At 39.3% G+C, this 24,760-nt stretch overlaps 1 protein-coding gene across 1 annotated transcript in view; it reads left to right on the forward strand.

Annotated features, from left to right (window-relative positions):
- Positions 1 to 7,285: 7,285 nt before the first annotated feature.
- PCDH17 (protocadherin 17) overlaps positions 7,286 to 24,760 on the forward strand; it is a gene marked incomplete at both ends in the record, with an annotated part of 89,459 nt that continues 71,984 nt past the window's right edge. The window contains one exon of the mRNA XM_080916633.1: positions 7,286 to 9,850. Within this exon, the coding sequence (XP_080772759.1) occupies positions 7,286 to 9,850 (2,565 nt within the window). The remainder of the gene's footprint in view (positions 9,851 to 24,760) is intronic.

The raw sequence follows: 24,760 nt of genomic DNA on the forward strand, positions 1-24,760 counted from the left end.
TAATTTTCCTAATGAAGCAAAATTTTCAAGTACCCGAATGTCTATCAAACTGACCACAAGGGGGAGCTAGCATGTAACTTCTCATGGGGCAGAAGTGTTGAGATTGTGGGATTAATGTAACTCCTTTTTGGCTGGCAAAGACAAAGAAAGACATAAATATGACATTCGGAATTTGTTAAGAAGATAATATTACTTTATGTTAATGTTAAATGTTAATGTACTCAGTTTAACATAATTCCCTCATTTAATATGAAATATGTATTAATAGATTTGGTATGGAGTAACATTTTGGGGTTTCTCCACATCAATGATTAATTTATTAATATACATTTAAAAACATGACTTATTTTCTCAACTTAAAATATGCATATCCACATTCACCTCTATTAACACACGCACTCTCACACATACACACATACACACACACACAACTATTACATACTAAATAGCATTTAACTGTAAATTTTAAGAAGAGAAAATTCATCTTAAAATTTTAAATTAGTCTCTAAAATTTAGAATAGTTCTCCTAAGATGCATTAGAGTTATTTCAGTTGTTCACTGATTATTAATTTCTCAATATTTTCTTCTGACCTATAAATTTTACTTTATTGAAAATGTACAAATGTTGGTCTTAAGTTTTACTTTATTCATTTTGAATGAATTTCTCACAGGTTTAGTTTGCATGCATTTGTTGAGTTAACCCTGCAGATCCATTGTTAACATTATACTAAGGAGAACACACATACATGAATATGCTATCACATTGTAACATACACTAACAAAAATATTATATTGAAGAAAATTTAAATGCAGAATATTTAACAGCATCATTTCAAAATTTTAATAAAAAGTAGACAATTTTTATATTTAGCTTGCATTACTGATTTTATATATTTTATGCATTTGGAATGTACTGTGTATGAGAGAATTCCTTCAAAATATTTAAATTTTAATACATTTCTCCTGAAGCGTAAAATTTACATTGACTTTACATTGCTCAGTCTAATTTATATTCATCATCAAGGAAGGAGGAAGATTTGGGAGTAGTGTGGTTTCATCCCTGCTAAAAAGACAATGCTTTGATTAATGTCAGCAAACAGTCAACAGTAGTATGAGACAGGAGACAGAGATGTCCTTAAAAGAGGAGAGGAACTAAGCTATAGACACAATGCTTCAGGCTTTGGAGAATTCAAATTTGATATGATTTTGGTTTCCTAGTACCTAAGCCTTATATGCTATTAAATTGGGTTTGAAATGTTTCACACAAAAATTAATGTATGAAACCAGATAGTGAAATGATAAAGACAGAAATATAAGAAGGATGTTTTAGTCGTGTAGGTAATGGCAGCACTGAAAATGGCAGCTTCTAGTCCTAAGAGCTATATGTATCCAAATTTAAGATCATAGCAAAGCAGGATAAATTACAGGAGACTTTTATAACAGTGATTCCGGCTTCAGGAATAAACTCTTGAAACTATATCTATAACACATAATTATGCATTCTTAAAGAGTGTCTCTGAGCTGAAATTACATGAATTATATAAAATTCCATGAAGTCCTATTTTAAGATTTTTCCTTAATACTGTGAAGTCAATTATAAGACTGACATAGCAGTATTTGCTCTTCTTTATTAGCCTGTAAAGTTAACCGGCAATACTTGAAGTAATTCCAATGCATCAATCAATTTCCCTTCAAACTCAGCTTACCCACCCTATTATACTAATTAATCAAACCTTAAGTCTTTTACTATACATGCTCTCACAGAGTAGCCCCACAGATTCTAAATACGCACACTAAATCTTGAGATGGTCAGAGGATGTGGATATTCACAGAGAAGGGGAAGGTATTAGGTTAGAGTTGAATCTGGTTTGAAATTACACATACTGACTATTAACCCAACTGTTCTTGAAAACTGTGATTGCTTTAGTATATGCAGGTCATGACAGTCTCCTGAACTCTTTAGCATGTTGGTGTATGTGACACAGCCTTCCATGCTCTAAAGCAGTGATGCTTTTGAACTACCTAATATATTTACATCATCTTTTCTATTCTGATCGAGCGCAATCATTTTAAGATCATGAATAAGAAAATTTTAAATAAATATAATGCAAACACACAATTTACTCAGAAGAAAGGAAAAGATAGACTTTGAAAATCTTTAACTATTTTTAAGTTAAATGTGATTGTCACAACTGATTGAAAATAAGTCAAACAACTGAAACTAAGACATCAGTTTCATTCCTGTTTTTTTTAAAAACATAAAGTTATAAGTCATTATTATAAAATTAATTACATAGGATACATGTCAATATTTAACAATCAACAGCCATGTTCAGTATTACAGCCACGTAAAATATAAAAACGATACAATATAATAAAGATACTTGGGTTTTGTATTTTTGGCAGATGCCCTAAAGCATTCACCATATACACACAGTTCTTTCAGCAAACACTAGGGGGCGGTGTGGTATAATTGCTCTGGGGAGGGGGAAGTCTCAACCAGTGTATGCTTCTGAGGATTTATTTTCCATGTCATCAAGACCTTTCCTAGGCATTGTATTTCCAACCCTTCTTTACCTGCATAGCACTGTGTTGAATTAAGCCTAATCAATACACCTCAGCCTTCCTTGGAATTGTTTCATTGTTTTGTTTTCGAATTATGGTGACCATCAAAGACAGCTCATTACTATGCAATTAAAGTAACTTTAAAACAGTCATTTTGAAAAGGTAATTCACAATGCTTCTGAAGATAAATTGAAGAACTACAGCTCCTGTTTAGCGTTGCAAAGTGCTGGTGTTTATCCAGCAGGACGGGAAGAGAGAAATAAATAAAGATTGATAAATGGATGTGTGAGTGTGTGATCGCTATTCCTTAAGGCAGTTTCTGCTTATAAAGGTTACAAGCCTCAACTTTCAAAGTACATGTGTTGGACCAATATTTCTAGCTAGAGAGACATAAAGCTCTGGCTATACACGGCTATATGGCTAAAGACAACTTGGCAAAGCAGCTTTTATTTCAGCAAGATTGAGTCCTTTGTTGAGCACAAACATATATGCTAAGCAACCTATTTAGAAAAGACAAGAAAGGTCTGATTAAAAAGATCTTCTCTTTGAATTTTTGAGCTCTTGGTCTCTCAAGGCAGTGGTAAATTTGGAATGAGACCAGACTGCAAAATCAGACTATAGGTTATCTCACTGAAGCTCTGAGAAATTAATAGCTCCTTTATCTGAATCTTTAAGCGATCATCTCCAAAACAATATTCAGAGCTGTTTTGTAATTGGTCTGGATTTGATTTTCTTTGGAATTCTGAATGATTCATGTTACATATTATATATTAGTCATTCACAATTTATAAATGGCAACTTGACTACAGTATTTATGAATTACAATCAATACTGTAACAATCAAAATACTCACCTTCTCTATTTCAGTGGATTGTTCTCTTTTGTCCCTCTTAACTCTTTTCCAGACCCGCTACCTCAGAAGCAACACTGATCGTGACTTGTGGATATTTGTGAAAGCAGTTCAGGCAAAAGTAAGCTTTGAGATTCTAAAGTTGGAAATGAGAAATTTACACGGGGGGAGGGAGGGAAGAGAGAAGGGGGGTTGTATTTAAACAGGCATTTAAGAATCTATGTTCTTCTCCTATAAGTTCTTGCCTAAGTTCAGCTTCTATGCATAGTATAAACATTATAAATATTATCAGTTCTATTTGATTTGATAAAAATATCAAATGGCCATTGGGTGTTGAGGGGCATTGGGTGTTGAGGGACACTGAATTACCTTGAGTGTGGGCTGTGATAGAGATGGTTCAAAGGTAGAATTCTAAATACTGTTCAACCAGATTTCGGTTTCATGGAGCTGCAAAACATGTCTTAAGAGAGCCTTGTTCCCTCCTCCGAGACACTGCCTCTCTCTCCACCGGCGACTGCTTTTCTTCTGAAACACTTTCATAATCAAGTGACTTTCCTTGCATGGGTGCCTGGGGACAGCGGGGATTTCTCTGAGGATGAGGAAAGTTACGTATTGATTACTGTTGCTTGAGGCGTGTTTGCTCCAGAGCGAGCTAGCACAGACAGCTCGCCAGCACTGGACTTCACTGGCATTCACTGAAATATACATCGCACCGTGAGAAAGCGCGTACACACACACACACACACACAGACACACACACACACACACACAGTTCTCTCTCTCTCTCTCTCTCTCTCTCTCTCTCTCTCGGGCACGCGCACGCATGCGCGCTCACGCACCCACTCCGCACCTCCTTCAGAAGAGTGCACGAGGAGTCATGAAATCCGCAACTCCCTTGGCCCCCGTGTTTGTGTGTGTGTGTGTAAGCTAACGACCGGTGTTGGTGTGTGGACAAGAACGCATCAGGAAGACCGCAGCTACCTCTCTGCAAAGTCTGCCGCGATCCCCACGCCTGGCTTTCCATCCGATCCACACATGAAATCAAATCCCTGTCAAACTTTTCTCTTTCTGGAGGAACACTGCCGAGCTGCTTCCTCCGGGGAACTAAGGACCCCGGGCGCCATGGCCGAGACTTAGCGCGGGCTCTGCGGGCCCAGATGCTCTCGGGTCGGACTCAGCCAGTCATTGACTCTAAAGCGCTGGGGCTGCTGGCCCCGCCCCCGCCTGCCGTTTCTCCGCCTCCCATTGGGCGTGGGCCGAGAAGGCAGGGCCTGGCTCCTCACGCCGATTGGCTGGCAGAGAATCAGTATCAATGTTTAAGCGGCGGCGTGAGGTGAATAGAGTCAGTCAGCAAGAGACGCTGGGGAGAGCATCCGGACTGCGAGCCCCGGCGGCTGCCGCAGCGGAGGAGGGCGGCTCGGAGACGCTACTCCAACTGTTGAATTGAATTTTCACCTTCCATTTCCTCCGCGTCTTGGCTGGCGGAGATGGATTTATCCGGTTTGAAACCTGCACGTCTTTCTCGGGCTTTGGGGTGATCCTGACAGGCACCGAACCAGACTGAAAGAGACCACTCGTGACAGAAAAAAAAAAAAAAAGGAGAAATTAAAAAAAAAAAAAAAAAAAAAAAAAAAAAACCTCCACAACAGACTGCACAATTAACTCAGAGACCACTGAGAGGAAAATCTTGAACTAAGATCCTGGGCTAAGCTGTGAATCATTACTGGAAACGTGCCCTCACCCCTAAGACTGAGAGATTTGGGGGCATCCCACGCCTAACCAAGTGGAAAGATTTTTTTTTTCAAAACAAATATTCGTAAGCAAAGCAGACGCCTTGTTTTGCAGAGCCTCGGACTCCCGGCCGAAAGAGGTAGAGTAAAAGTGCTCCCGGATTCATCTTTGCCTTCCTCCCCCCACGCTCTTTTTTCTCGTTTTCTCCCCCCTACCCCGACGTAAATCCGGCCCTTTTTTTTTTGTTTTGTTTTGTTTTGTTTTTCTGTTTTTCCTATTGAGTGAGTCAGAGAAAGCCTTAAGAAGAAGCCTCAACTAATGTCTGTGAAGGGAGGACCGTGAGGAGAGAGTGAATACGATTCGTTCCGCTGCTTCTGACTCATCCCGCAGATCAGAACACCTGCATTTCTGGATGTGTCATTCCCGTATACCGAGGCGCCTGGAGAAGCTGAAATAATGTGTAGATCAACCCGTGCCTAACCTCCCCTTGGAGGTGGAGGTAGTTTCCCCTGGTGGGCGCCCTGGCAGAACTGCGGAGGCTGCAGCTCCTCACCCCTCTGCCTTCCCCAAGTCGACCAGAGACCGTGAGAGGCAGACTGCAGAATGCATCACGCCAAGCCTTGATGTATTCCATCCTCCCTACTCCTCCAATTTAAAACAACACTAACAGTAATAATAAGGGGGAAAGCCTACACTGTTTTCTCTTCAAATATTCACCCCTCTTGTTCCTCGCCAAGGTTTTCCTTTCTCCATGAAAAAGACTGGGAGGCTGGGCCACTGGAAGGAGGTGCTGAATAGAAAGAAAAGAGAGCCACTTGACAGCCCAGCCCTGTGAATGCAGAGACTGTTTCCCTTCTAGGGAGAGACAGGGAGAGTGTGTGTGTGTGTGTGTGTGGATGTGTGGATGTGTGTGTGTGCTAGTACTGGGAGGGTAGCTCCCTCCTCCTTTCTCCTCTGCCCTCGCCCTCCCCCTTCAAATCTGCACGTCTAACCATGAGTTGCCTGTTGATTTCCTTTCGTCTGGCAAGAGAAGCAAACTGGAATTAAACTGCAGGCAGAGAAGTCTTTGCTTGCAGGAAGAGGATGGGATGGTAGGGGCGGCCCCCGGCTTGGCGTAGAGACACCAGAGTGTTCTCCGAACAGAGGCGGAGATATATCTCTACATTTTCGTCTCCCAATAGGCTCTCGGCGCAAGTGCTGATCAGGCCGTGGCTTTCTTGATTTTGGGGGAGAACCTTCTCCGAGGAAGAGAGGGAGGAGCTTGGTGGGAGGGAGGAAACTACAAATCGGGACACTTCTTTTTTTTTTTCCCCCCTGCTGCATTTCCTCCCCTCCCTCTGGCTGCTCGGAAAGAAGAGGAAAAAAAGAAGAGAAAAAAAAAAAATACTTGGCTCGCAGATGCTGTCCGCTGCCGCCGCCGCTGCCTAAGCCAGCAATGCAAGATTAGATCTTTAAATGCAGCAATGCACTGCCTGAAAGCCGAGCATCCTGCCTAAGGAGCAGCCAGTTCTCTGTGCGCCAGGGCAGCCTCAAATATCCATATGTATCTGTGACTCTTCGTCCCTACTCATTCCCTGCAATCCCATCTCCGAATACGAGTAACTAAAGGATTCCACTTTCTGATCTGCCTGGAGACACACCTCCCGAAGCCCTCCCCCACTCGATTCGAAGAGTATTCTGTAGGCTGCCTGAGGGAGTGGATTTTTTGCAGCGCCTAGCGGGAGTGAGAAAAACCCACCTATTCTTCGGCTCATTATCATCTCTTCCAGACTCGATTTCCTTCTTATCGCCAGCCTCGTCGCGCAAGTTTGAACCTCCCGAAGTCCGGGCGGGAGAGACAAAGCCCTGGGCTTGCCCTCAGCCGCAGGGAGTCGCCGCCTTGCTGGGAGCTGCTGCAGCTTCGCTGCGCGGCTGTATCTCTCTCCCAGTGCGAATGCTGTAGATCAACAGGTTCGGGCAACTTGAGCGGAATAAGGAGAGACTGCTCGGTGCCGCAGCCCGGGTGCAGAAGGAAGGAAGGATTCGCAGACTTGTGGCTCGCTCCGAGCTCTTACGCTCCGCCCCGGTTCCAGACTGGCGCGCACCCACCAGCCAGCACCTCCAGTCCGGCTGCTCCCGTTCCCACCCCACCGGTCTGGGATGTACCTTTCCATCTGTTGCTGCTTTCTTCTGTGGGCCCCTGCCCTGACACTCAAAAACCTCAACTATTCCGTGCCAGAGGAGCAAGGGGCCGGCACGGTGATAGGCAACATTGGCAAGGATGCCCGACTGCAGCCCGGGCTTCCGCCGGCTGAGCGCGGTAGCGGCGGCGGGAGGAGCAAGTCCGGCAGCTACCGGGTGTTGGAGAACTCGGCACCGCATTTGCTGGACGTGGATGCGGACAGCGGGCTCCTCTACACCAAACAGCGAATTGACCGTGAGTCCTTATGCCGCCACAATGCCAAGTGCCAGCTATCCCTAGAGGTGTTCGCTAACGACAAGGAGATTTGCATGATCAAGGTAGAGATCCAGGACATCAACGACAACGCTCCCTCCTTCCCCTCGGATCAGATAGAAATGGACATCTCCGAGAACGCGGCACCCGGAACCCGCTTCCCCCTTACGAGCGCACACGACCCAGACGCTGGTGAGAACGGACTCCGCACGTATCTGCTCACCCGCGATGACCATGGCCTCTTTGCCCTGGACGTCAAGTCCCGCGGCGACGGCACCAAGTTCCCAGAGCTGGTCATCCAAAAGGCGTTGGACCGCGAGCTGCAGAACCATCACACTCTGGTGCTGACGGCCCTGGATGGCGGTGAGCCTCCACGCTCCGCCACGGTTCAGATTAATGTGAAGGTGATCGATTCCAATGACAACAGTCCAGTCTTCGAGGCTCCGTCATACTTAGTGGAACTGCCCGAGAACGCTCCACTGGGTACCGTGGTCATTGATCTGAACGCCACCGATGCTGATGAAGGTCCCAACGGAGAAGTCCTCTACTCCTTCAGCAGCTATGTGCCCGACCGCGTGCGAGAACTCTTCTCCATTGATCCTAAAACTGGCCTAATCCGCGTTAAGGGCAACCTGGACTATGAGGAGAATGGCATGTTGGAGATCGACGTGCAGGCCAGAGACCTAGGACCTAACCCAATTCCAGCCCACTGCAAGGTCACAGTCAAGCTCATCGACCGCAACGACAACGCGCCGTCCATTGGTTTCGTCTCCGTGCGCCAGGGGGCGCTGAGCGAGGCCGCCCCGCCTGGCACAGTCATCGCCCTCGTTCGGGTCACTGACCGAGACTCGGGCAAGAATGGGCAGCTTCAGTGTCGGGTTCTAGGTGGAGGGGGGACTGGAGTTGGAGGTGGCCTGGGGGGTCCCGGGTCCGTCCCCTTCAAGCTGGAAGAGAACTATGACAACTTCTACACCGTGGTGACTGACCGCCCGCTGGACCGTGAGACCCAAGATGAGTACAATGTGACAATAGTGGCCCGGGACGGCGGCTCCCCTCCACTCAACTCCACCAAGTCCTTCGCTGTCAAGATTCTGGATGAGAATGACAACCCGCCTCGTTTCACCAAAGGACTGTATGTGCTCCAAGTCCATGAGAACAACATCCCAGGAGAATACCTGGGCTCAGTGCTCGCCCAGGATCCCGACCTGGGCCAAAATGGGACAGTGTCATACTCCATTCTCCCCTCACACATCGGTGACGTGTCCATCTACACCTATGTGTCCGTGAACCCCACCAACGGGGCCATCTATGCCCTGCGCTCCTTTAACTATGAACAAACTAAGGCTTTTGAATTCAAGGTGCTGGCTAAGGACTCGGGGGCGCCAGCGCACTTGGAGAGCAATGCCACAGTGAGGGTGACAGTGTTAGACGTGAATGACAACGCTCCGGTGATTGTGCTTCCCACTCTACAGAACGACACAGCGGAGCTGCAGGTCCCGCGCAACGCTGGCCTGGGGTACCTAGTAAGCACAGTGCGCGCCCTAGACAGCGACTTTGGAGAGAGTGGGCGCCTCACCTATGAGATTGTGGATGGCAACGATGACCACCTGTTTGAGATCGATCCGTCCAGCGGCGAGATCCGCACGCTGCACCCCTTCTGGGAAGATGTGACCCCCGTGGTGGAGCTTGTGGTGAAGGTGACCGACCATGGCAAGCCCACCCTGTCCGCCGTGGCCAAACTAATCATTCGCTCAGTGAGTGGTTCCCTGCCTGAAGGGGTACCACGAGTGAATGGTGAGCAGCCCCACTGGGACATGTCTCTGCCTCTCATAGTGACACTGAGCACGATTTCTATCATCCTCCTAGCGGCCATGATCACCATCGCTGTCAAGTGTAAACGGGAAAACAAGGAGATTCGCACTTACAACTGCCGCATCGCCGAGTACAGCCACCCGCAGCTAGGCGGGGGGAAGGGCAAGAAGAAGAAAATCAACAAAAACGATATCATGCTGGTGCAGAGCGAGGTGGAGGAGAGGAACGCCATGAACGTCATGAATGTGGTGAGCAGTCCCTCCCTGGCCACCTCCCCTATGTACTTCGACTACCAAACCCGCCTGCCCCTCAGCTCGCCCCGGTCAGAGGTGATGTATCTTAAGCCAGCCTCCAACAACCTGACTGTCCCGCAGGGGCACGCAGGCTGCCACACCAGCTTCACCGGACAAGGGACTAATTCGAGCGAGACCCCTGCCACTCGGATGTCCATAATTCAGGTAGGAGACTTTTAGAGTAAAGGGGACTTCATTTAAAAGCTCTTGCTGGTGCTATCCTGAGACCTCTGAATAAGAGAAAGCCAGATGGCCCACAATAATGAGTGTGGGGTGGGGTGTAGGTGACAGAAAATGGTTCACACCTTTGACCCTGTGTGCACACCATTTCCTATTCAGAACTCCCCCCACCCCGTGTAAATAGCTAAAACACACACCACACCTCTGTTTTCTTTTCCAAATTTATCTTTACACATTTTGAAATGATAACAACAGTCAGTATTTAAACTTTATTTTATTTGCAGGACTATATTTCTTTCCAAAACAGGATTCCCAGAGTAGACCAAAAAGGAACAAAAAAAAAAAAAAAGAAAAGAAAAAGAAAAAAGAAAAAGAAAAAAAGAAAGAAACAGTTAATTTCCTTTCATGAGTTTTATTCCATTAAAACGTTTTGTTGATATGAAATTTATATTCCAAATTAGAGCTAACTTCTTTAGCATGAAACAGTCACCAGCTATGAAACAATTGGAACACAGTCCCACCCTCAGATAGATCAGTTTTATATTTTGAAAGCGTCCTAGGCACTTGAACCCCAATTATTCCTTAACTAAACTTTCAGCTGAAACATGGGAAGTGTGACCCACATTCTAATGCACTTTGTACAAGTTAGGCTCAGTGACCAGGAAAAAAAAATTCTTTAGAAAACTTTTATTAGTACCAGGTTTTCCTGTCAGCTTCCTGTAATCACTACAGGGTGAAAAGTCTACCTAAAGTGTCATAAGATCTTTTCTATGCTACTGATGACAGGGAATTAAATTGCAGTGAGTCCCACATGACTTATTTATTTTTTTGAATTGGGTATCTACACATATTATTAAACATACATATGAAAATAAAATAAAACCATTGTCCGGGGCTTAGGCATTGATTCTTGCAAAGATGATTGTGCTCTGACAGGCCAGTTCCTTCTTGTTCCTTTATTCACTGCTGCTCTGTCACAGAAAAAAATAATTCCTGGTTTTTATAATATCTAGAACACGCGTTGTTACAAATTTTCTCTGAATGAGCAGGCATAACCAAATTGACATTTTTGGGTGGGGGTTAGTTTGAAGTAAACAAAAAGTCACTGACCTATTATTATGCTTTAGAAAGCTTGTCTCAGTAAAGTTACTATTGTTCACATGGAAGGCAGATGACCCATAGCCGTGCTAATATAATCCACACAGGTCCTAATGCTGAGCAGAAAACAGTCTTTATAGCAGCATAGTGTCTAGGTGAACGGGGCTAGTCGAGTACGATATGCTTTATTATTCAAGCATAAAATTCCATTTTTATAGTATTCACTGTATATGAGTAAGCATGTAATCATGGATTTAAAGTTTATATGAAATATGAAAGAAATTCTCAGCTATAAAAACTTGGCTTCTAAAATTGTCTTCCTGTGATGGCGTGAAACGGGTGTTTATGAACACTAATATCCCTATGGGGGAATAATGATTAAATGTTTGTTTATAGATGTAATGAAGTCATTTTGGATTTACAAGTATTTTGCACGCCTGTCCTATATTTATGTCACTGACGAAGATGTCCCAAAAGGTTAATACTTAATCATCTGCTTTTAGAGTTGAGAGTTGAATTTTCATCTAGTTTCCAGCATTAAAAAATATATAGATATGAAATCAAGTTGGCCCAGTAAAATTCTCAGCAAGTCTGTGTTCTTAGACTAATGAAGAGCATACTTGAATAGAAATATCCAAAACTTTGGAACGATGTGGCGCTTATACGATTTTAACCATATTGTATTGTCATTGAAGCTGGTCATTGGTTCTTAAGCATACTGGTGGGTCCTCACTAATAGTGAAACACAAGCCAAGGAAAATCACAAACTATCCAAACTTCCCACAGCTTAAGCAGTAAATGAAAGACTCTTTGTATTATTCTATGTCTAAAAATGTAACTCAGTACAAAATGGACTTTGGTTCAAGTTTGTAATTTTACCAAGGGTCTCAATTTCCTGTTACTTCTATGTTAAAAAAAAAAAATCTTAACATAAGCAGCTAACAGTTACCCCATTTTTTTCTTGTAATCCTTTTAAAAGACGAGTTATAGAATCCAATCAATTAGTGTCGTACAACATCTCTCTGATGTTTATTATAAAAAATCATAATGAATCAGCCAGTTGCTACCCCCTTACTCTTTCTCAAACTGGGCTGCAGCTCACAGTGGGCTGGGGTAGAGTGAAGGGAGTCTGCAGGGATCCCATAATCCTGTATCCAGCTCATTGGTTAGCACAGGTGTCACCCTGCCTGCAACATGAACTTGCCTCTCATTTCATGTCCCCTTAAAGTAGACTCGTATTCCACAGGATAAAACTGGGTCAACAGCTAGGAGCTCTGGTTCACCATTATTTCCCAGTATCTTACATAGTGTTCTGAAAGCACATAGTGGATCTTTATGAATGGGTTAAACAATTCTTCACTACTGTGTTGTCATAGCCTTGTACAATAAGGAGATATGAAATATAGGAACTTTGGTACTGTGTGGCTCACATTACAGCTAAAGTTGAAAGCGTTTCAGTCTGAGAGTGTTTTGATCGCAGGGTCCCAGGTTCATGTTTCACAGTTTTGTTTCATCTCAGGTGTATATATATTAAAATAGATATGTAAAAAGGAGATTTTACTTTCATTAAACCCTGTGAATCAGACCATAAAGTGTCTAGACAATAGATGTGTGACTGTAATATCGATAATTGCTTAGGATAATTGCATAGTTGAAGTTACAATATGATATTTTATTTATTTTAAGATATAGATGTTGTGTTGAACAGTAGAAACAGATTTTGAAGTGCGTAAGGAAATAGTCTGTCACAGGAATGTCTGAGAACACTTTTCCGCGTGTATTGTTTTATGTGGTGATGTAAAATGTAACATAAAGGTAAAAATATTTACTGAATATTCTGAAGAATAACTATTAATTGTGGCTTTCTAAGAAAAGGTGCAGACTTGGAGTATCTATCAGTAGTAGAAAAGGGAAGGCAGAAGGTCAGTCAGAACTTCACAGTCACTCCTGGTTAAACAGAGTGGCCAGCCTGAGATACAGGAGCCCCCAATCAAGAAAACAAAACAAAACAAATTAAGTTAAATCTCAGGCAACTTCTCAACAGGTGTTCTCCCTGAGTCCTCATGGAGAAGAAACAAAATGGGAAATGGTGATGAAGGGGTTTCCTGATTTTGTCTTGTTTTATTTTTTAAAATACCTGTATTCTCCCGCAGTGCCTACTGCAGTTTTTATATATTCTTGTTGACAAATGTTCATTAACCCAACAAAAAGTTTTATAAAGTTTAAAGAAATACATAGTTTTACAAATCAGCTTTAAAAAAGGCCTGTCCATTCACTTCAAATTCCTCATGAAAAACAGTAAAATTTGCTTTAAGTATGTTCATGAAGCTGGCAACATAAATTTACCAAATATAAGCTAAGCACATGACTTTAAATATAAATGAAGGAATTAAGGGTATGGTTGGTGCCTAGTGCAAATTAACATGAGAAAGTGGGGTTGGCCTGTAAAGGACTGTAAGGAGGAAGCTCAGGAACAAAGAGTTAAATGTGTTTTAGAAAAGATGAAAGCCAGTGTCCTTAATAATGGTGTTATCTACTGTGTGTCTCTTTTCTCATTTCTCTAACACAGGAGTTTCTTGACTCTAAGTACCTGTTCAGATGAGTGCCCAGGACCTCAAATGACCCTTCATATCCCATACTCCTTAAATTAATAATTTCAGCAACAGAGGCAGAGTATGAATATGCTTTGGAGTCACTTCAAATTTTGAAAGTATTTTGCTGCACGTTTGATGCTGAGAAGATACCACATGACTGGTCTCATGCACTCACCATTCCTCAGAAAATCCTACTAATGAGCCTTACGTTGAGCTCATCAAGAGAGGGATGAGACTGTCCTCCCGTCTCCTGTGGCACATTACTTTTTAATTTCTGCAAAGATTATTCAAACATAGGATTAATTTCTACCTTAGTGTAATGAGTATACACTATCACAATCAGAATTCTAACTGAGCATTGGAAGTTTGAAATTTCTCTGGAGATTTAAAATTTGTTTTTAAAGTCCCAAACTTATTCTTAGTATCCTCACTAAAATGCTAATATTACCGTTAGTCAGATGTGCTTTCGTGGAGATTACCTCCAATGTGAACTTGGGAGCATTTCTCTATTTGATAACAACGGAAAAATACTATTAAACTAGAAGCCACAGAATTTTATTGTTACTATAGGTGACAAAAAAGCTCTTCATGAATTATGAACTTTATTACCCACTAGCATCCTTATTTTAATAAAATTCCCACAAAGATAGACATGTGGTTCTTGATCATCCTCACATTGATACGAAAATTCTTTTAGGTTTGTATATTAAAATTCTTTTAGGCTTGCATATTACAAAAACAAAACAATTTCAAAAATTTTACTTCACTTTTATATGGGCGAGTTATATTATTTTGCAAAGTATAATGTACACATTTACAGCAAGGATTTTGAAATTACGTTCCTAGCATTTTTTTTCTTATGAAAAATTGTATGTGAACAGAGAAAAAAATGTGCCCTAAAACTCTTATCTCAACCTCATATACTTAGTTATAAAACCGTTTATATTCCTTAAAGAAGAAAATAAGCAGTGCTTACGTTGTTCACTTACAGAAAGTTGTGCCTAGGAAGTCAGTGTTATTATAGATGTACATGATTCAGATCTGCATAGTGCCTAGAAATAGCTTTATATGTGAACTTAAAATGATTGCTCCTAAAATAACCCCCACCTGTCATCTCAGTTTAAAAAAAAAGTATAGAGTTTACATATTTAATGGGAAGACATTGAGTATTTGCAGTGAATGTTTAGTGCTGTTTTTGAGTGCCGTGGTTTATTTATGTGTAGGAGACATCACTATAAGATCTCGAACATGTCACTGTGAGTGTTGCCTGTGTAATACAGAGGACCAGCTAAACGTACAGTGTAGAAGCATAGGTGTACAAGCTGAAGGTTCTTCAGAGTTCTAAAAATTAATAGACATTTACTTGCACTCAGTAAAGTTTGCTCTGCCTATACTTCTAAGATTATAAAGAAATAAACTTTTAGGAAAATGTAGGTATGTCTTCACCTATGTTTATATTTATCTATAAATATGGATATTTTCAGCACCAAGCACAAATATCCCATTTCACAAATTTCAGTTCAAAGCAAGTCACTTTTTAAAGTCCTTTGAAAAAATATTAAACATTACAATGTAGAGCTTACATGGATGAGGGAAAAATCTAGACTAATGCTAAGCAAATGTTTGCTACTTTGGGGACTGGTGGGATGGCTGGAGACATTAAAAACATATGGTGTAAGGTTGATGATGAAAGACCAAGAGGAGGAAGTTTCTACAGCTGGGCTCAGGCCTGTGAGGAAATGATGCAGAGAAATCTTGCAATACACTCAATAGTGGGTACATTCTTACAAATGCACTGGCTAATTACTATATTACTCATTGCTCCAGAATGTATTCCCCTAGGTAATACGTCTGTTTAATAAATCCCACAGGGCATTACCTTCAAGTCATATTTTAGTAAAGCATTAGTGAAGTGATTTCTTTGGATCAAATTCCTTCAACCCATGATGTATAATTGTTGAAGAATAGCATACAGTTCATTTTTTACTAATCCTTTGGAAGAGAGAGTGACTTCTGCCACCCACTTACATGACACTTTCTAAGTTCATCAGACCTACACTAATCTATTGTCAACCTACTTTAGTAAAGGAGACTTTGACATGAATTCCCCTCAATGGCAGCAATGCAGTATTTTACAGCAAGTCATAGCTTTCACTGGTAGGTTTGACAGTGATGTATTGCTATCCTTTGGTCTCTGGAAATAAATCATCTATAATAAAGAAGTCCTTAATGGCATCAACATTCTTGCGGTGACTAAGCAGAAATGTGCTTCTGCTTCATAGTTACTGCAGAGGAACCAGTTCAGTATGTGTAAGGGGCAGTATAAAAGAAACATGCAGAGCAATATATAAATGTAAGTTGTGGTTTTATGGGAGGCACATTTCACTGACATGTATTCTCATAGACTAGGAAATTGGTTTTCAGGTAGTGCTTGAGAGAATCTGTTGACATACATGTGACACAGTATTGTTTGTCTTTTCTGGTCATTGTGACATTAGGCCTTGAACTGGATCTATTCCAGGCAGTTTTAATGTAGTGAAATGGTTCTCATGGTTCGTTGAGCATCTAGCAGAACTATGCTGAATACAATTGGCACATTTGCACATATTTATTCAAAAAATAAGGCAGTTAAACAGTATAATTATGGGAAAATGAATCATGACAACAAAAGACTATTTAAGTTAACGAGCTTTGTGATCAAATGATAAATACAGGTTGGAGAAATGAAACTTTATATGTAACTAATCTACATAAATATACTTTCGTTTGATTAGAGGGATGGAATATATTAAAATACTTAAATAATGGTAGAAATGCATTTTACTCAGGCATTTTAAAATATTTCAATATCCACGTTATCATATTTTTTTATATTCAAATTCTAAGAAGAAGTCTCATCACCCATATCAATGTTATATAAAATTGGCGTGGTAAAGATAACATAATTTCAAAGATCCAACTTTGTTCTATAGTATACTTAGCCTAAACATTTAATTCTTTTAAAATTTGTAATGTGTTTATTGATTTTTAATTACTGAAACACATTAAAGGGACCATTTAAATGACAATTTCTTGTTTACTGCCTTTATCAGCTCAAAGCAGTCTTTGTAGGGTTTAAAAGCCAAAGCTGTTACAATGAATTTCAAGTTTGAAAGTATACATTTACAGTTGTTTGGTGGATATTTACTGCTATGTGCAAACATACATTTTATGCTTATAAATCATGTTAATACATATGTAGATGCCAACTTTTCGTTCTGAAAGGTCCCTGTGTTATTCTAGAGGCATTAACACTTAGAGGCAACTGAACCTGAAAACTGGACAACTGCGTGAAAGACTCACCTCCTCAACATGACTGATGTTTTATACATATTTCTTTCATTTTCATATTCAAATAATAGCTTAAAACACCACTTATATATGACTTAGAACATTCATTCATAGTATTTCTTACTGGACTCTTAATAATCATATGAATGCATAAAATTTTAGGATCTTCCAGAGAAACTCAACCCAAAGTTAAAGTGATTGTTTCCTAAATTTTGCTTTTTGTATACACATACAAAATCAAAACACACTGTTATTTTATATTTAAAAGGATTCAGGAATTAAGAGGATTACAATCTTTCTTATTTTTATAATCCCAATCTAGACTATGTTTCCTAAATTTACTATTTCATGGTAAATATTCACACCCATGTTCAAGTCTTGACACTATAGGTTTATCGACCTTTAATATATAACTTTGGTTTTCAAATCATAGTCCTCTATATAAACACCTTTGATAGAGCTGCTTACTTTTCAAACAGCTTATTTTTTTACACTACACTAAGATTATTGTATGGTTGAATATTCTCCAGGTTATTATTTTCCCCACAGTAGAAAAGTTGGATGTAGAGCTGAGCTTCTTACAGAAAATAATTTAAATACATGTACAAACTGGCATTGTGTGCTTCTTACCAGTGCTTTTATTCCCATAGGTCACTTAACAAGAAGAAATTAGAATATTTAAGAAAGCAGTTGCCTATAAATTTATCAACAATCTACTAAAAGAAAAACTATATATATTCACTTTCCCGTATTGGAAGAGAAAAAAATGGCTTTTATTAAATGAGTGTTGTTGGATTTTTTTTTGTTTTTTTTTTTTTTTTTTTGTTATTTTCTTGGTCAAGCCTGACATTCCTTAATGGAACATATTTTCATAACTATTAATCATATGAATCTTCTGACAACCTTTAAAATGGGTTGCTTTGATTTTATAGTTAAATTGTAAAAAATAGAATAAAATATGATCTAAATTCTAGTGATCTCTTGCTTGGGACTCTCTTTGGACATACTGGGCTTGCTTTCTAGTCTATTTTGCAGACTTTCACGTATTTTAAGAAAGTTTCCTAAAGGTAAGCAATTTCTCACCAACAACAAACATAAGAGGAATCATAACACACCTGAAAGATAAGAAATCAACTATTATCATTTTCACTCTAGCTGATTGAATGATTACAAAGAAAACCATCATCACATCATTTCAAGTCAAGATATGTAGTTTTTTCCTTTATTTTGCTATTGTCTGAATCTCTGCATAGCCTTAAGTCATAATAACAATGACACTGTCTTTTGTAATCTGCCCTCATATTGTAATGGGCCCTTATTTCAAAAGTCTGTGAATAAAGAAGTCAAGGTTGTGTACATATATACACACACAGTTATATATATATAGAAATGATATTCCCCTGTAACAGAAGACAGTCAAGTTTTCTATGGAACTCACTTATATGTAGGACTGTTGAGAGCAGGTATGAATGGGACTAGCAAACAGTCCAGTTTCAATTCATAGACTGATGGAAACGTCTCTAACCTGGCACTTCTATGACACCACATCATGGTTAGTATTGTTAGCTGTGTTTACGTCTTGACCTTCAAGGGAAAATTATTATTTTTTCCTAGATGATAATAAGTTTGGAAAGAAGACAACAATCCTTTGAAACAAACAATCATTCAGTACCATTTTTAAAAGTAATTACTGAAGGTCTGTTCTGAGATGTCGTTCTGATTCCAAATCCCTAAGTAGTGAAAAAAAAAACCCGGAAATATGAGGAATACACTTAATATTTTTACTTCTGATTTTGAGCAATAGACTTTCCATAATTTTTTTATATAATGAAGACTATTACACAGTAATTTGGGTTAGAATACATGCCCAGTTCCCCATCTCAAAACCCAATTTGTTACCACCTGTGGCTATTTCTATTTAAAAAAAAAGAAACATAATTACTATGAGTCTCAGCAGTCTTAAAGTAAATTTTTGCAATTACAATACCTCCCTTGGGCAGATGTGTGAAAATGGTAGATTAATTCCTGCCAGGATTTTTCTCTTCCTTCTGCGTTTCTAGGCTTTGTATCTCCTTCTGATTAGAGGAGTGTTTGCTCTGGGTAAAGGTTATGTAGGTGTTTCTGTAGTAAATCTCCAGAAATAAAGATCCACAAATCAGCCATTAAATTTTGCCCTCGGCAAAAACCTGACATGTAACAACTCACCGAAGGGGTGGATAATATTTTCCATTCCTGTCCTCTGTGGCCTGAGTTAAGTTTGAAGTAAAACAGTAGGAATGTTCGACTACCTTGAGAAACAGGACAAAGGCATATCTAAGTGAGCAGAAGCTGTAGGAATGATTCTATTTTCTGCTTGCTTCCGATGCTACCTGAAGCCTAAGAATTTAAGAGGCAGATATTAAAGATATCAGAACTCCAGGGTTAACAACTCCTTTCGAACCATCTCGTTCTGTTGAGGTGGTGGTACTTTATAAATGCCCTTCTTGACAGTTTGGACAGTGTTTAACGTCTGGATGTCTGTTACAACTATATGATATTAAGATTCAGTTAGTTTCTCTTGTCTAGGTGGAGTACTTGAAGATAGGTAGCACATCACTGTTTTTGTAGTTTATACTTGGTACCTTTAAAACAAGAGTAATAAGAATTCCTCGGTGTTTTTGCTGAAATGTTTCAGGTTCATAGAGAAAATGGATATCCAAAGATTAGAGTTTTTATTAGCATCAAGCTTTCTCAGTATTACTCCATACTGGACATTGTTTACACACAAACACACACACACACACATGCATATGTATATAGCATTCAGCACAATAGGTGTTGATTATCATCTATTTAAACACATTTTATTCTTTGCTGTGATTTACAGAGCCTTATGCCACTCAGTTGTCAAATATATTTTATAAAGTTGTTTCTTCCAATTCTAAGAAATCAGTAATTTGCCACAATCATTTACTTTATATTTTGAGGTACTTTCATGCAAATACCTCATTAAGTAACTTTTAATAAGGTAAAATAATTGTGAAATCATAAATATTTATTTTTATTTTTTGAGGTATAGTTTTGAGATTTATTATGTTTGCACATGTGATAATATTAATAGAAAAAATACATTGCCATTATATATATATATATATTAAAACCACACATTTGTTCAGAAAATTCAGATTTAATATATATATATTAAAACCACACATTTGTTCAGAAAATTCAGATTTAATATATATATATTAAAACCACACATTTGTTCAGAAATTTCAGATTAATATATATATTAAAACCACACATTTGTTCAGAAAATTCAGAATCTGTTTGGACTATGTAAGTGCTAATGTAAATTCTGTGCCTATACTAAAAAAGCATTTTGAGGGATATCAAGCTGCCTATTTTCCTGCTGTTATTTAACTGATAGTCACAAACTAAAGTTATTTGATTCATTCATAATTATTAATCCAATGAAGAAACATTAAAATATTGTTAAAATGAAATTGTTTACTTTTTTGTAATGTATCAACCAGATTTATTTATCTCTTTTATTTTTTTATTGAATATTCTCTGCATTTACATTTCAGATATTTTCTATTTCCCCCAATCGCATCACCCATTCTCCTCCCACTGCCTCCATGAAGGTGCTCTCTATCCCAACCACCCTCCCCTACCTCAGCACCTTGGTGTTCCACTACACTGGGAAAAGGAGACCAAAGGCCTCTCCTCCAACTGATGTCTTTACTTTTACACTATTTTAAAATTTAGGTGTTATCCATCTGAGTTCTAATTGCAAGGTTCATTCACATCTAAGGATAAAGGGACTTGAAAGAATAAAAGTTGCAAGAAAATTACATTTTCAAATCACATCAAAAGTTCATTCAAGGGATGAGGGTGTGATTCCATGGAAGAATAGTTTTGTAGTATGCAAGACCCTGAGTATCACCCCCAAGATTGAAGAAAAAAAAACTGTCGTGTATTTCTACTTAACCAGCTCCTGTAGGCTATAAAATAAATTAATTCTATCAAAAAGAGATGTAGGTTAGAGTTTTTAAATGCTTATGGTCTATTTGCATTTTAGGGAGAACACAGGCACTTCTTGACAGATTAAATCTAATGTTGTTACATGCTGTGGGAGATGAGGCTACAGACAGCTCACACCGCTGACGCTTATGCCCACACCCAACATAAACACTATGCTTCAAGTCTATCCATTAATTCATGTTGTACCATTGGTGTTTCCGAAGATAGGCACATTGACAGCCACCCTGCTGAATGCAGAGGATACAGATGTGGTAAAGTTTGGAGCTGTGAGGATGGCAGCTGTCTTTTCTTTGAAGGGCATTGAAGCAGATGTTTCATCAGACACTACTGACCAGACCAGAAGCCTGTCATAAACTGTGCATGTTTTATTCATTTCTCTCCTGTATGCCTTTTCCCTGAGACATTTTACATATACCTATGTGCTCTTTCTAAAAGTCTATTTCCAAAGCATTTTTCTATATCTGAAAAATTCTAAATGATGTTGAGAGCCTTAAAAAATTTTTGCAAGAACACAAGTCTTCAAGCATTTGTGAATCATTTCACAAGACTTCCAATTTAATATATTTCATCTGCTTAACAGCAGTTAAAACTCTTTTTCAAATGTTTGAAATGTGTCTTTTTAAAATACTGATGAGAAACACAACTGTGATCTTATTACTTAGAAGTCATAGGCAAGCAGACCATGAGCTGTAGGCCAGGCTGAATTACATAATCAGACTATGTCTCATGTAGCCTCTGTTTGGACGTATCATTCAATGGTACAGCAGATTTCTACTATGTCCAAGGCCTGACGTCAAATCCCTGACACCATAAAAAAGTAGATGATAATGATATAGATGTAAGGAAACATTGGTTTTACCTTATCCAGAACTCAAAACACTTTTGTCTTTGCCATGTTGATTTTTTTATCTGGGACCTTCCAGTGTAAAGTATGTGTTTATATATATATTAAAGTATCTTGTATATTTCCATATGCAGGATGTTTTCTACTTAAAATTCAGATATAGGTGGTGACAAAACTTGGTGGTATTCATTGGCAAATTAATTGAATTTTGTTTGTGTGTAGGAATGACACAGTTGGTGTTTCAGTATAGAGATAAATATCATTAATGGCATTAAATAGTTTCATGTATGTCTTTTTGAAATTATAGTTAAGTAGACAAGAAAATATGGACCACTAGTTAAAATAAACAATTTGTTTAGCTCTTTTAAATTCTAGAAATGAATATAGATTTTAAAAGAAAAAATTGTTGATTTTTTTATATGAAAGAAAGAAAAAAGAAACCCGATAGCATGAGTTCTCCTTTCTATCCTTCCGGCAGGAATGTACATAGAAAGACACAGTGAAGACATTTCCTCTCACCTGCCACATCTAAAGAACTTAAACAGTCCCACTCAATGTTGGTTTTTAGCCAACTTTTCTGTTTATAGCTATACATGCTGACCAGCGTATACACTTACCATGCAACAAAAGGCACCTCATGTTACAGTCAGTCAAACATTCCTTATGTCTTTTAACTTGAAGTTTCCCATTGAGTTTTAGGATGCGTATGTTTGGTGCTTATGTTAAATTTTCAGCATGCTACTGCAGAAATGAAATTTGCAAGGAGACTTTAGTATTTAGAAGTATTGTCATCTAGGATTTCAGGATAAAGAGTGACATGCTCAGAGGGTGGAAGAAGGAAAGGACCCCCTGGAAACACACTGGCTTGGGAAGTGAAGGATCATTTTACTTGGTTAATTGCAATAATCTATCATCTTGTTAGGAAATTAAGGTACAATCAACATGGTCCATGAAAGCATCAAACATCCAATCTTCAGGTTCCATTTCACCCATCTCCTCTCAAAATGTCATTAGAAATGTGAACCCAGGACCTTTAACATCCATGTTTGACTACAGAGTCAAAGCTGACATTTTCACATTGTTTGTAGATAATTTGGTGAGTGATCTACTCTGCACATTTCTAACCTAATTACTCCTTTAAAAAAAAATACATCTAAACTAATGTCAAGCTTAATGTTCTGGTGTGTTCTTGACAAAGAGTCAACACAGTTGTTCAATCTTGAGTCTGGCAAAGAGCAGCTGATTTTCTACACCTTTAAGGTTTTTATAAACTAGGATCGCTGCCCAAGTTGTGACTGCGACTTTATGACAGGTCTCTGCTCTTCTTAAATTTCTTAAATGTATGCTTGAAATTTATAACTACACTTAAGCCGCATGCTAAAGTCTGTAGAAAAGAATAGGGTACCTACGTACTAATTCGGGCTTCCGTGAGTGTTTTACACACCTTGGGTACTTTTTGTCAAGGTATGCATGACAGGAGAGAGGCATTCTAGAACACTTTTTGTGTGTTCACTTAGAAGAGGAGAACATGATAAAATTATGTGCCTAGCATAAGAAGTGAATTATGCAAATTGATGAAGGTTTCTTGTCAACATCCACGTACTCCTCTGCTCGGGGAAGTTCATGTATCTTGGAAAAGACTCATGATTAGACAGGTGTTTTTTGAGCCCATGAGATCACAGTTCTGAAATATTTATATAGTGGCTAGCCAGATGTACACGGTTTAACCTTGCAATCCTGTCTCCCAGCTCTCCCAAATACTTAGAAACTTGTTAAGTTAGGGGCTGATTGTTTTGGCAGCCTATTCCCATTAATAGGTTTCAGGTATTCCTTATTTACAAGCCTGTGCTCTTAATATAATCCAGTATATTAAATCACAGGGAAACAGGAGATTCTATTGAAGGGCTAATTGACATGGAAGCTTTTTCTAAAGCTTTTTAATTTGTTTCTTATTGACTGCATAATATCAAGAAGACACAGTGCGAATAACATAAATGTTTGGATACCATGCTACTGCCATTTTAGTGTGAAGTAGCTATTGCTCATACATCTTGTTCTCATAGCATAATCTTGATATAAGCCACATAAGACTAGGCATCTGCTATTTAAAATACTCCTCCCAGCATCCTCTTGAATGCAAAGCTTACTGTCATTTGACATGGGAACGTATTTTAAATGCACTCATCTGTGTTGTTATTTTTGTTTTTAAATGAATAGAGGCAATGCAGAGTAATGTAATCATGTGTCATGATTTTCATTATTGCTTATTTATTGGCTCTGCAATAATGGAAAACAAGCTTATTGTTATGCTTTTAGCGTGAGCTGCTATGCACTATGGTACGCAGGCTCCATTTTGTATTTGCGCTATTCCGTCCCCTCAAGAAAATGTGCATCGGGATTCTTAAACTTAATTAGATTCCACAATGAGCTTCATTCTTTTTGGATTTCCTATAGTAAATGTACAGCACTTATAAACAGATTATACTTGAAACAACACGTGCACTTGCAGGGAGAGGAAAACCTTATTTGTCAACCTGTAAATGGTAAGCCCAGAATCTCTATTTTGAAGAAAAGTAAGGAGAAAGTAGGCTGCCGGGAATAGACATTCTGTTGTTTTATTTCTTTTAGGAAAAATTGTGTAACTTGTGTTGTATATTTTCTCTAAAGATGTCTAATATACTATTAACAAACTAACAAACTGAACAAGCAAGCAACAACAAAAAAAGTCATTGGTTTCTAAAGTCATTGAGAATTGTGAGGAAGTGGGGATGAGACGTACATTTATGAGATGACAGGCCCCAGCTTTTTGTAGGATGATTCATCTACTCTGCTGAGAGCTCAGCTTCCAAAGCTGCATGGCTCAGACTCATTTACAAGCAGTCCTGCATGCTTCAACTGCAGCTACTCTGTCCGTGGCCCTGTTCTCTGATCACCCTCAGGTCGTGAACCTCTTACATGTGATTCCAGGACTGGCCCTCCTTCTCTGCCCAGGATTTAATTGGG

This window comes from Micromys minutus (genome assembly GCF_963924665.1).
Source record: "Micromys minutus genome assembly, chromosome: 5".
NCBI classification, from domain to species: domain Eukaryota; kingdom Metazoa; phylum Chordata; class Mammalia; order Rodentia; family Muridae; genus Micromys; species Micromys minutus.